The sequence below is a fragment of the Emydura macquarii genome, unplaced genomic scaffold (assembly GCF_026122565.2).
Source record: "Emydura macquarii macquarii isolate MOO-44397 ecotype Brisbane River unplaced genomic scaffold, CSIRO-AGI_Emac_v2 contig_212, whole genome shotgun sequence".
NCBI classification, from domain to species: Eukaryota; Metazoa; Chordata; order Testudines; family Chelidae; genus Emydura; species Emydura macquarii.
Window position 1 is genome coordinate 10,482,251 of NW_027130349.1, and position 14,684 is coordinate 10,496,934.

General features: G+C 37.5%; 1 protein-coding gene across 4 annotated transcripts in view; it reads left to right on the plus strand.

The window, feature by feature from the left end:
* Positions 1 to 14,684, plus strand: part of PTPRM (protein tyrosine phosphatase receptor type M) — a 655,839-nt gene that overhangs the window by 229,027 nt on the left and 412,128 nt on the right. For all 4 annotated transcript variants that reach the window (XM_067547610.1, XM_067547612.1, XM_067547618.1 and 1 more), the window contains exon 3: positions 6,435 to 6,706. In XM_067547610.1, the coding sequence (XP_067403711.1) occupies positions 6,435 to 6,706 (272 nt within the window). The remainder of the gene's footprint in view (positions 1 to 6,434; positions 6,707 to 14,684) is intronic.

Consider the following 14,684-nt stretch of genomic DNA (forward strand, 5'->3'; position numbering starts at 1 on the left):
ACAACCTTGTACGCGAGTCATGAGAAACCAACAAAGCAAATTTCTCTGCTTACTAGGCATTTTCTTCCTTGTGTGAAAAATGATGCCGCATTCAATTTCATTGCATTTGACATTCCAGATATAAAAACTGTCTTTCAACAAGTTGATGTGGCATTATAAGAACTTGCAGAAGGGACTGAAAAATATTTTGTGTGCCACTTCCATCATTTTTATAGATGAGTATTTTGCTATTTCAGTTGTCAGATTCTTTAATACAAACTAGATCCTTTCACTGTTCTTGGGCCTCTCCATCTTTTGGACATACCTTTTTAGGTAAGAAACTCAAGCAAAGCTACTGTAAATATCATTCATTATTTATTACTTAGAATAGCTGGTGAAATAAAGATTGCAGGTCTTCGCTGTCTTTGGTACGTCTCTTATCCAAAACTCACATTGATGATGAAAATTACAGGGATGTTTTGTGGCTAGAAAAGATGCTTTTGTTTGCTTTTTCTCTAGTTTTTGTTCTCTTTCAAATCTTTAACCTTTTTGGAGAATATTTTGATGGTTTTTAGTATTGAATGAAGTACTTGCTGAATTACTGCTGAAGCATATGCATGTTTCAAAAACAATTAATTGTTGAACCACTGATTTATGTTCTTTTGGTTTTTTTAAATTTTCCATTTGTTAATGTATTTTAACTCTGGTCAAAATGTTGACATGGATGATTAAATACATGGGTGACTATATGTACACCTAGATAAAAGCAGTCTGATTTTTCAGGATGCTGAGCACTCCTGTTGATTTCAGTGCGACTTGTTGGTGCTCAGCATCTCTGAAAACCAGGCCACTTTCATTTATATATAGGTGCCTAAATCTGGATTTAGGTGGCTCATACTAGAAATCCACATTTAAACTTTTTGACTTAGATTACTATAGGAAACCTTATATTTGAACATTAACATTATATCTAGGCAAATAATTTATTGTAAACCGAAGGATTTCTGTAGTTGTTGGCATATTTGCAACTTTTTCTACTGAAAATGTGCATTGAGTTTTATTGTTTTTTTTCCTTTTGATAACCAATACATTTCATATTTCCTTACAGTGATCTCTTCTTAATAAAGCATGTTTCTATCTGGATGATACTGATGAGCAGTCAAATTAATTTCAGGCCATGCCTTTCTCCTATTGCATATTCTGTAAACTGTACAATATGTGGTAGCATTTCAGCTCTACAGAAAGGTTTATCTTTCTTGCAAACAAAGTATGCTATAATTTTTCATTCTTTGAAGCTGAGAAAGTAAAAACTGTTTTGCTTTTATAGTCAAAATAGAGTGTTTATCCACTAATTTATCTAATTTATCCACATGTACAATATTTATATAGCCATCTGGCAGAGCAATATTTTAGCAATCAATGTAACAGATGAGAATAGTAAAAGTTGATAGAGAAAAAGGGAGAGAGAATTTCTACATGACTCACCTTTGAAGATAAATTGATTAGGTTTTGCAAAGCTTCATAGGAAATGTTTTAATGGGTTCAATTTGCATTTGTCTTTCCTGTATACACTTTGTCTATGTTTTTAAGAAAAATGTATTTAATGCTTTCTGTCCAAATCTTATACCTTGCCAGTTTAATAGTATGAGATTTTTCTTGAAGGAGATGCAAAATTTATTTAGATATGCATACTAAGGACCAAACTCAGATGTGGTGTTGTCCATGGTTGTACTTGCACTGATTTCAATGGAGTTGCTTCTATTTACCCCTGATTTTGAATGCGCCCTATGTCATTTTGCAACCATCAAAGGTGATCTTTTTCATATCAGAGCGGGTTCTAAGTTATGTGAACAGGAAATATGTGATGTGAATGAAAAATAGGCCGTCTCAAAGAAAACCTGATTTTATTTTTTGAAGCGATTATAGGTTTGGTTGATAAAGATAAGTGCATAGGAGTGATATATTTAGACTTTTTAAAAGCTTTTGACTTAGTGCCACAGGACATTCTGATGAAAAATTAGCACTCTACAATATCAATAATGCACACGTTAAATAAATAGATAAACATTGGCTAACTGACAGATCTCTAAAAGAGTTGGCAACTGGGAATCATCAAATAGAGATGTTTCTAGGGGGTTGATACTAGGCCCAATGCTATTCAACATTTTCATCAGCGATCTGGAAGTAAATTTAAAATCACTACCGATAAAATTTGTGGATGGCACGAAGATTGGCAGAATGATAAATAATGATGACGAGCGATCTGGATTGCTTGGTAAGCTGGGCCCATGCAAACAAAATACATTTTAATACTGCCAAATGGAAAGTCACACATCTAGGAACAAGAAAGGTGGACAGCATCCTGGAAAGCAGTGGCTCTAAAAGGGATTTAGGGGTCACAGTAGACAAGCAACTCAACATATAATCCTATAGTGATACTGGGCCAAAAAGAGCTAATGTGATTGTTGAATAAATGGGGAGGAGTAGTGATTAGGGGTAGGAAGGTGATTTTACTGCTGTGTATAGCATTGGCTAGGCAAACACTGGAATACTGTGTACAGTTGTGCTCTGCACATTTTGAAAAAGATGTTGAAAAAATGGAAAGGGTGCAGAAGAGAGCCACAACAATGATTTTGAGGGCTGGAGAAAATGCCATGCAAGTGACAGTCTTAGGGTTCAATCTTTTTAGGTTATCAAAAAGAATACTGAGAGGTGACTTGATTAGTGTGTATAATAGTACTTTCCTAGGGAAAAAATATTCGGTACTAAAGGTGTCTTTTATCTAACATAGAAAGGCATAACAAGAATGAAGTCAGACAGATTCAAATAAGGCACATATTTTTAGCAGTTGGGTGATTAACCATTGGAACAAATCACTGACAGACACTTTCCTCTCTTGATGTCTCCAGATCAAGGCCGGGTGTCTTTCTGGAAGATACACGTTAGCCAAAACCAAGTTATGCTTTAATAAAACACAAGGTGTTTGACTCCAGGTGTTCTACAGGAGTGCAAACTAGACTATCTTCATGTCCCTAAACTCTTTGAATCTATATAAAAAGTTTTCACTGTGAATGTGTATATTGTTCCTGGTCCTTAAACAACAAAATGGCTTCACCGTCAAAGTTGTTAGTTATTAATACCTTCACAAGTGGAAAATCAAACAGTCCCATAAGACCCTTCTAAAATAGGCTACCTATCATGGCTCTATTATACCACTTGTATCTCATTTCCTGAAACTATTAGTTTCATCAAACAATTAAAGACTGGATTTACTTTACTCAGCTACTTCTTGTCTCATGAATTAGGAAAAAAAATTGCCAGATATTTTCTAGTTGAGCAGCTAAAACAGCTTATTTAAATGACATACTATAACTTAATTTAGTTTTCATTAAAGAGTCACTTTTCTTATAAAGGGAATCCTATCCCTTTTCTAAATGGAGCTAAAGGGATTTCTTCTGTTTACTAGGAATTTCTTTGTTGATTACCATTTTCCTTTTAACAAGTTGGGTCTCAAAGATCTTTTTCAACATGGGTTGACAATGTATCTCTTTTCATAGTCCACTGATGATTGTTCATGTGTTTCAGGTCATATAACTTATCTATTCAAGCTTTGGAAAACTGAGTAGTGATGTCATATGAATTTTATGATTCTTAGTACTTGAAAGTAAAAGAACTGTGCCATGTTGTCACAGAAATGATTGGATGCACTTTTTAAATGGCTATTTAAGGAAATAAGGATTATTTTTCTCTGACGCTGTAGATGTTTGGATAATGTAAAGATCCTCCTCAATTCTTCGTTAATGAAGCCCGTAAACACTTTAAACGTTGTTTTGCCAGTTAAAAGAAATTATAACCAGATTTTTTTATTCTAAAGTCTTATACTTGGAACAAACACAAGTGTAAGTTGAACTGCATACTGTATGTACTGGATTCTGACACTAGATGCTAAGAAAATAAATCTTTCTCTCCCCTCTGTTTTTAAGCAACAATCTATGTAGCGCGCACAGTTTTCAAATTTAGCCGTTTTGTTTTCATAATTGAGGCATACTTTTTTAACCCTTCCCTTCATTGTTATCAACATGGAGAAAATTTATTATCAAAATGAATAGGGTCTGCATCTGTAGGTGCTATCCTACTCATAATTCTTTACACTTCAGCACTCCAGCCAATCAGCGAAGAACAGGAGCTGAAATCAAAATACGTGTGCATATTATGCTGTTATATGCATAAAAAAAGCAAAGAAACCAATAAAAAACCTATAATTCAAAAAAATCATGGTACATAAATATAAAAATGGTTGAGCTCTAAACAGTTGCTGGTTACCTGCCTTTTTGCGAGGATGAGGGCAGGAGCCTTCTCCCTTGCACTCCCCTGTGCAGAAAACAGCTGTTTTCCCAAGTGTTGTGCGTCCTGAATCAAAGCACTGAAGAAGTTTGTATTCCTGTTGAAAGAGTGTTTATGTGCTACAAGCACTACAGCAGCAGCACAACCACTGCTACATCCCTCAGTGACATAGATTGGAACTTTGGGTACTACTCCATTGCACACCAGTTGACAGACTTGGATGGAACACATCATTAGTCCAGAAGCTAGAATAATCACTGCCCCTCAGTGTACTCCCACAGTGAAACCAGAGGCATTCTACCCATGTCCAGGGCAGGCAGATTCCTTCCTGTTACTGCATCTGATGCAGGGCTCCTTTCCTTCCTCAGCCATGGCTGCACTCACCCTGCTCCCACACGAACTGTTAAGGCTACAGTATAGCTTAAAAATTCTTAAGGTGCATAGATATGTACATGAAAGGAATTAAATACAGTATAATGAAATCTGTAATTCTCAAAAACAGGTGTATGATGGAAGAGCACCAGAAGGATTTTTTTCTTCCAAATTAGAAACAAACAAGCAAGCTTCTTTATGAATATATGAACAGCCACTATATAGTGTCCTGGGAAATTCTCATTTAAATTAATTAGAAATGATAGTATGGACCAAATCTTTGCTCACTTTAATCAGGCAAGAAATCTCAATGACTTCCATTCATGTTAATAATGCAAATAGGCCTCGGCCCAATGTGTAAAAGTATTTATTTTTACATTATCATCGTATGCAATAATAGTTTATAAGGAGTCAATAATATGCGATCAATTCAGATCCTTCATATCACAGTTTATAGTGTTTTTTATCAACTTTGGGAATTGGATTATTTTTGTCTAGGGTGAAAATGATTTGAGGATTTTTGCTCATTGAATAGTTTAACATAACTGGAAAACAATGTTATTTAATCTTTATATCTGTGTAAGACACATGAAAGATCTGGGGTAAAGTTTCCAAGTGTGCCTACACACCCCATTTTGAAAGTCAATGGAAATTAGGCTCCTAAATTCCTAAAATCATTTTTAAAGATGGGACATAAGGTCCTGATTTGCTTAGGCAAAATAAATCCTTGTTTGTTTTTGTGAAATCAGTTGATCATCCATTTATACCTAATAGTCTCAATAACGTATTCATTTTCATGTTTATGGTGAATATATGGAACTTAAATTATCTTAAAAAGGTCAATTTGTCCTCTACTCAAACAATTTATTCAATCAATCATATTTGAAGTCCATCTTTGGAACAATAACATAAACATTGATAGACAAGCCTCCATATAGGGTTTAAGTTTTAGTTTTATACAGAAATGTGAATTTCTTGAAAACTACTTTTATTCTAAATACAGCTGTTATAGCTTCTTTATCTAGTCATCAGTAAATTGATCCCTTTCTTCAAATTTATGCTTCAATGGAATGAGTTTTTAGTTATTAATGAAATGAAAAATCTTTTTGCAAAGTAAATAAGATAATGTGAATGCTGTTTTAATCACTTTAGGAGAATAACCTTTACGCGTTAGTGATCTGTTATTTACTTGTTTGTTTTTTGCTTAGAAATTCAAACCCAAACAACTCTTTTTTAAAGCTTAATTTGCATGTTAGATATTTTCATTTCCACAATCTTGATAGGTCAGAACTGTCATCTCAATGAAGGTCAAATTTCATCAGTCATAAATGTGACACTGTGGTTTGCTGGTTAGAACAGGGGCCTGGGATTCAGGAGATCTTTGGGCCTGATCATCCTATGCATAATTCACCTTGACTTCAATGGGAGTCATATGCACACAAACGATGGAGTGATTGGAACACTGGATTCTGTCCCTAACGTCCATTGACTTATTGTGTGGCCTTGGGCAAGTCATATAACCTTTCTGTGCGCCTCTCTGTAAAATTAGGATGATAATATTTACCAGGCTTGGAAAAGGTCCTTCAGATCCTTGAATGAAAGGTGTTGTATACATTCAAAGTACTATTATTGGAAATAGAGCAGAATTGTTATTTTCCCATCATATTTAAATAGGGGGGATAATGGTGGCAGTAAAGAGACAAAAACTGTGACTGAGACTGTGGCTGTTTATTTTGCAGGATCTTTCATGTTGGTGAACACCTCTGGGAGGTTTGCTGGACAAAGAGCTCATCTCTTGCTACCCCACCTTAAAGAAAATGACACACACTGTATTGGTTTCCGTTATTATGTTTCAAGCAAGAGTGGGTCCAACCCTGGTTCTCTGAATGTTTATGTGAAGGTCAATAATGGTCCACTTGGTAACCCAATCTGGAACGTGTCTGGAGCTGCTACTGGCACTTGGAACGTAGCAGAACTGGCAATTAGCACCTTTTGGCCTAATTTCTATCAGGTATGTTTTATTTGTTTTTAAATTTGGTTTCTCATATTGAACAAATATGCATCCTAAATTTACAGCTTGTCTTAAGTCATCAGCAAGACTGAATACAGGCTAAGATGGCTTGATTAGTCAGTAAAATGTAATGAATATTATGTTGGTCAGTTTGTTTTAATATATATATATATATTTGCAGTTGATGTTAAATACATATTTGCATATTTAAATATTTATATGTAAGAAATTGGGTGAAATCCTGACCCTGTTGAAAAGAATGGATGACTTACCATTGATTTCAATGGTCCAGGATTTCACCTCTGTACATCAAGAATGTTAGAATTTAGTAACAGAAGATTTTACAGTATTAGGTTTGTTTGATTTGGTTTATATTGGTAATGCTCAATTGTGGTTCTAGGAACCAGATACTTCTCTGAGTCCACAGGCCTGAATGTAATTTCAGTTAATTTTGGCTAATATGCCTAAAATGTGAGAATACTTGATTACAGCAGCATTCTTCTGATTAGAGCCTAGAGATGAAGTAGTAGGAGCTTAACACAACTATTTCTTAAGATGCTACCCTTCTGTAGAAAAGTTTACTGTGATTCCACAAACACACACATGCATTCCCCATCCCCCAAGAGAATGTGGAGGAAAGAGGACATTTGATAAACTTCTAATTCTAATAAAATATCTCTGTACCATTAGGAAGAGGCTAAAATGCCATGTTGATAGAGAGACAGGCAAGCTCAAAAGACATTCATGTGCTCTCTCTAGCTATATAATCTGAATCAAATTTCAGCTAATATATATTTCATCTCACTGAAGTTTGAGGAATCAAGATACTTGCAAGTAGCCCTTTCAACTCCACTGGGCTCAGTTTAACTAAAACCCGTAGATCAAATTCCCTAGATAAGGACTGGAAAAATCTCCATAGCAGAGTGTGCAGTGGTCTTGTAATAGTAGTGATGGAAGCTTCATTACTTGGCATATATAAAAGATTATGGGAAATGTACTGCAGTAAAACATTCTGCGTTAGTATAGAGATGGACTAGATAATGCAGTAATATTTTTGTTTTTATAATTGTAGAGATACCTGCCTATATGACAGTGCTATACAATTACATTCCATCAATAGGACACCCACAGGGTGCCTACCAACAAATAAAACCAAAATGAAGATGGAAATATTAACACAGGCTACATGATAGTGTTTTAAAGGAATAGTATTTGTACAATGCAGGTCTCTTAAAAACATTTTTGAGTATATTTTCCTGCTGATTCATGGAAAATGAAGGCAAGTAACTCCCACTAATGCTAACTGAATAAAAGCTAGACTAATTAGTGTGGAGTAAATCCAGTTCTAGTCCAACATTTTAGTATTTATTTATTGTTTAAAGTGGATTTTATCCTGCATATTATTAACATAAACAGAGGCAAAGCATTTAAAAGGTTTAATAATTACCATTTTGTTTTATTGTGTTCCTATAGTTATTCATGTTGTTGGTACCTTTTATATCAGGTTTTCATTTAGAAATGACTCTTTAAAAGTGCAGGCTCTGAGCATAGTATAGTAATCATTTTCATTCAGTATACATTTTCTTTGTACAAAGTAATTATTTGTGTAGGTTTCACCCTACATGGCAGACTACTGTACTAGATGTATAAATCATGTAGATAACCTGCATCTAACAAAGCTAATTGTAGACTAATTACTTGTCATTTCAACTAAATTGTCAAATGTTCTTATAACCAAGATATATTTAATTCACAATTAATTCTTGTTCTAATTGCTGCTACTTAAAAGCTGCCCATCACTTAGAGCTGCACCACAACTGGGAGGTATTGGCAACCTGTTTTCATCAGAGGGCAACAGGATAAAAGATCAGGTTTCTTTAAGTATATATGACCCATTTGCTACCTTTTTAATAGGAGAAAAATCTGTTTTTATTTCGTAGGATTATTTTGTGTTGTCAGACCAGTGTCCAGTATTAAAATATGCTTTAATTTTTAAGAATAAGGAATTGTACAACTCCATAATTTGAGATACGATCCCTCCAGCTGAGTTCAGACTGGCGAATTTCTCAGCTAACTCTGCAAGCAGGCAGTTGGACATGCTTCTAAGGGTATGTCTACCCTGCAGAGTGAAGTTGACTTACTTAAAGTCGACTTTCATCCGCCGATTTTTAGAATTTGCTGGAGCGTGTACACACCATGCTGTTTGTGCCGGTCTCGTGCATCCACACTCATCACGCTTGTGTTGACATTCAAAGCAGTGCACTGTGGGTTACTATCCCACAGTTCAACTAGCCACGGTGGCTGTTGGGACGAGTTTTGTCGTCCCATGATGCAACGCTCCTTCCTCCTCCCTTCTTCTCCCAAACAAACAGGAAACCGATTTTTGCACCGTTTGTTTACGCCGCGCATTCACCTTTGCTGCAGAGAGATGGAGCCAGCTCAACTCTGCACTATTATTGTGAGTGTCACAAATACATCACGGCTTGTCATTGAGTATTTTCGAAGTAGAGCAAGAAGCTGAAGCACAGGCAACTACGATGCCTCCGAGGCTGCCCGGCTATAAGCCATTGAGCGGAACAATTCCTGATTGCTGCAGGCTGTAACGCATCATCTGCGGTTGTGGAGGGCCAGTTCTGGTCCCGGGAATCAAGCACAGACTGGTGGGACCGCATTGTTATGCAGCCTCCTGAACCTCCACAAGCGGCCGGAGCATGTTTGCCTGGTTGCGCATGATTCACAGCATCTCCTGCGTGGTACTGCAATCATGCTCCTGCATTTCTCTGCGACTCTCCTGTCCATGTCCATATTCTGGGATAAGGTCAGCCGCCACACTCTGAGCTCTGTCTTTGCGGCCGTGGAGGTGTTCATGAGTTCGCCAAACATGTTGTCTTCTGATTTTTTTTTTCCTCTTTCTAGTCTGCGATAGTCTTTCCGCAGCATTTCTAGAGGGTTGGGCTAAGGCCAATGTGTCTACAGAACAAAAAGAAATTCACAAGGTTGCCATTGTTAGCTGAGGAAGAAAATGATACAACTGCAACAATGTATAAAATACTCCCCTTGCAGTGCACAAGGCAAACCCAGACCCTCATTCCATTCCTAACATCCCAGAAGGGTCGGCTCGCTGTGCCGTTACAGAGATGGTAAGCCATGGGGACCTCACTGTGCTATAGAGAGGATTAATAATCTTTAAAAAAATGATTTAAAATGCCCTGTATTAAAGGGGTGCCTGTGCAACATGGTTTAATTTGGATGACCGTTTTGTCACAAGGCGTCCACAGGGGATCTGCAGACAGTGCGGGGGGAGGGGTTGCTGTTTTAGTCTTTTCTGAAACCAAATCAAAATAATTAAAGTGACTTGGTAGGACACTACAATGGGGAATACAGAGGTACAGGACATCTGCTGTACAGCTCTGGTATTTTAAACATGCACCGTATTCCCTAGGTGACCAAGAGCGATATCAGTCTCCTGAGCGTAACGCACGAGGAAAATTTGCTGCACGTAGTGGGGTACCAGCCTGGCCCTGATGCCGCTATGCTGTGTTCTGCCATGATGCCAGCTCCCTTGACTGCAGTGTGGCATGGCAAAGTATCCTACCAGGGAGGAAGGAACAAGGCTGCCATCCTCTGAAACCTTTTGCAAAGGATAACAGATTACCTACATGAAAGCTTCTGTGAGATATCAACTGATGATTCTCGGAGCATATCTCATCACATAAATAATCTGTTCCAGGGTAACCCCCCAGTAAAGTCCGCTAACCACCTGAAATCCTCTTCCTAGTCCCCCCGTCCCCCATTTAAAAGGAAAGAACTGCTAAGAAGAAAAAAAACTCACCAGATGTGTCTTCCCTGGGATTATTATTGCTATCCTTTGTGCTGCTGGACTGCTCTGGGGTCAGGAATAGGTCCTGACTGTCTGGGAGAACGGACACCCCACTCTCATGCACCCTGCTCTCCTCAACCTCCTCCTCCTTGTCCATGGAGTCCTCCTCATTGTCCATGGACTGTGATCTAGTGGAGGCATCGATGCTGCAGGGTGGCACCGTGATGGGTCATGTAGCTCTTCGTAGAAGCATCATGTTTTTGATGAGGAGCTAACGGCTGTTAGCTTTCCTGGCTTTCTGATATGACTGCCGTGGCTCCTTGATCTTTACGCACCACTGCTGCGCGTCCCTGTTGTGTCCCTTCTCCAGCATGCCCTGGGATGTCTTCCCGTAAATGTCCAAATTCCTTCTTCTGGCTCTGAGCTGAGCCATAACGGCCTCCTCACTCCACAGACCGATGAGATCTAAGACCTCTGGTCAACTCCATGCTGGAGCATGTTTGGGCCTTGCAGTAGCCATGAGGAGTACAGCAACAAAGCTCTCTCCACACTGGCTGCACAGGAAATAAAAATTCAAATTTTACGGGTCTTGAGGGGAGGGGCCATTTCTGGGTAGTGTGACCATGTAACAGCAGAGCACCAATGTCCAGAGCTGTCACAACGGGGCATTGTGGGATACCTCTTGGAGGCCATTAACGTCGAATTACGTTATGCTCTGTCTACACTGATGCAAAATCGACCCAATACATTCGAATTAGGCGCTACGCCACTTGCGGAGGTGGTTTTATTACATCAACTTTTGCCGCGGTTTAAGTCGACAGAACTGCCATGCTAGTGTAGACGCAGGCTTTTGGAGATCGACGTAAGTGACATTACGTCAACCTCCGTTGCCAGTGTAGACCAGGCCTCAGTCACACTCAGTCCCCTCTTTTGGAATAGTTTGCTTTCTCATTCATTCAGTCTGGAAATGCAGAAGTGGGCTGTCATAAAACATGATTAAAAAAACCAGCAAACATCCCTTTAAAATGAAAAACGTGTAATTGAAGAAAGAATTAAAGTATTTTTAAGTAGAATGCACTCCTCTTTAGGCTATTGCACTTTATTTAAACATAATCTCTTAGGTAAATTGAAGAGCTGAAAGGGAATAAGAGTCTGTAATAATTCCAGATTTCTTTTTAGAAAAAAACACAAAAGAGTTTGAAGGTATAACTTTACAGTAAGCTGGTTTTTATCTTTTACCAGTCTGACACCTTTCCCTGTAAATGAGGAGTTTAGGGAATATGAACTACTAGATCCAGCCTATCTCTTCAAAATGGACTCAAATGGTCATTCACTTCATTACCTGCATATACTGTACTTGGTGCTTGGGAGTTTGGTTCAGACCATGTACTTTAGAGTTTATCAGGATAGACAAAGATTGAAGATTCTTGTATGGTAAATGTCACACTCACTTTCACATGTGGCTTATATGTTACATCAGTTGGGCTTAACACATTTAAAACGAGAGAGAAATGTTGTAACTCATACAATTTTTAAGCATTGCTGTACGTCCCAAGGGTTAAAAACAAACCCTTGTTGTTAAATTATTTAGTTTGTGACTTGAAATTCTGAAAAAGATGCATCTCTGGCTTGGTTATCTAAGTTTTAAAAATTGCTTTCTCTTACACCTAGTTACGTGTCCAATAGTAAGCAGACATTTGACCCAAGTCATATCAGTAAGATTCTGTCATCACCACTAATCTCCTACTCTTAAAATCAGAGTTGGTTGGCAATTGCCAGAGAAATAGGACAAAATATAACCTGTATAAATACAATGAATTTCACTAGCTTTAAACATTATAAGCCCCATTTTCAATGTTGGGCACATAAAGACATCCTCCTCTGGATGCTCAAATTGGTAGTAGGTGCTTAAGTGCAAATCTGGAAGCAGGATGGTAGTTGTAGGGGAGAGTAAAATACAGCCAAAGAAGGGAGCTATGGGAGGAAGAGTGTAGTAGAAAACATAGGAGAAGAGCTGGAAACAAAGAAACCAATAGCTTCCTTTGGATGTAAAACTAATAGGAATCCCTGCTGGAATATTGATATTTCCGGCCCCTCCCCCCCCCCCTTCTCTATCATTACATTAAGTAGATGTCTTAATGTACTTTATTTCCTTCTCTTTTTCAAATAGCTATTTTAAATTATGTGAATTGGAAAGTGCCTCTAATGAGGTACATTCCATCGTTTGATCAAAAGTATTATAATTTCTTTACAACCACAAAGGCAGGAATTTACTAAGTGAGGTCATGTATTAAATGTAAAATGTACTTACTCCTTTTGTTCTTTGGAACTGACAAGTTATCTCAAACAGCACATTTTCACTAGTAAGCATTATGATGGTAAGCAAACTCCCTTTCTTTGTTCACATGTAGAAGGGGGAAGTTGCAGAAATGAAAAACTAATTTTGCTCTTCACTGAAGCAGGGAGGATCAGGGATGGTGTGATGTTAAACCGCTTCCCTATTTCCTGTTTGGCAGGCATCTGAGGAATAGCCTCATGTAAAAACATCTCTCAGCCAGACATTCAGCATAGTTTTTCATGAGCAAATGAAATCAGTGTTTTAACCAGTTGTTTCCTGACTGATAAGGCAGCAAAATAATTTCCAAAGAAACAAGGACTATCATGTTTAGTGCAGCTTGCTGTGCTAGAATGTTACTTTGTTTTGACTAAGGTGCCCCATGTATTATCTTCAGATGTTGTGTCAGCTGTGATGAAATGCAAAGTTGAGAGTCTAGAGTAAAAATGTTTACATTTTTCAGGCAACCCATCAAGTGGAAAACAAGGAAAAAACAGTACATAGTTTTCACAAGAAATACAGGGTGAAGATTTAATAGTCTGCTTAATGGCTTTTTTAAAATGAGGTTGATAAAAATTGAGAAATAATTAGTAATGGTGTAAAAATACAGTCAAAGAAGGGAGCTATGAGAGGGAAAGTGTAGTAGAAAGCATAGAGTAGGGGCGAGGGTGTGCTGCAAACACAGAGAGCAATACTTGCCTTGGGATGTAAAACTAAAATTAAAATTCTCCTACCACTACATTTCTGCATTCAGACTTGCACTTAGGCACATAAAGCAGCCTTTTTAAAAATCTGTTTTTTAATTCTAGTACACATGGACAACAAGTATGTTTACTTGTGGAAGTGGAATATTTATTCTTTAAAACTCACTGCGTGACTTTGGATTTATAAACTCATTAATGCATCCATATAGTACTAGTAATTTTAAAAATATGTGATATACATAGAGTCAAATACTCTGCTGGTGTAAATGAGCAAAAATGGAGGCATTCTCATTTACACCAGAGAATTTTGGCTTATTATCTTCATTCATTAATCCGAGTATAATGAAATACTAGTGACTGAATCATATGCTAATATTATTTCAGAACACAAGTGAACAGATGGAAATTACACTGTGAAAGGGATTTGCACCTTTTTATAGCACGTGTCATGTCCTTGAGTAAAGTAAAAGGCACGTCAGTGATGCCTTTTTGGCTGAGGTATGTCATTGCTAGCTGTGGTGTCTCTTTCACTTCGCTGACCTGCATATTATGTGTCATAAAGAACTCAGTCCTGCTTCTATTTAAGATAGCAGCAGTCTAGCCATTGACTTCAATGGGAACGTGATCTGGCCCAACATATTTCAACTAGTTCTACTGTTGTTTGAAACCTAATGCCTGTATGACAATAACCGTAGTTCAACAGAGAGTCCAACATTGCTTTTTCATTATGTGCAATGAGGCCCTTTTGATATGTTATCTGGAATTATGGTAGAATATTTTAGATCATCCAGTGGGTCTCTGGTCTGTTGCCACAAATAAGTCTTGTTTAAACTATCCCAATCTTGTAATTTCTAGCTACGAAATTGCTAGAAATCTTATTTTGTGTTTAGAAGACCACAGCATTGTTTGTTTCAATACGTATTGGAACAATCAAGAAATTTGCTCTAGTCTCTCATATAGGTTCTGGACTGAAGACTACTGCACATTGTAGTTGTTTGGAAAGTGTCTCCCCTTCCTCCCCCAAAAATGTCAGAGCAAATGAAAATAATTTCAACTTCACTGAAGAAAAATTGTTGAAAACAGAAAAAAATGATTCAGAAATTCCACTGTGGTTCCTCA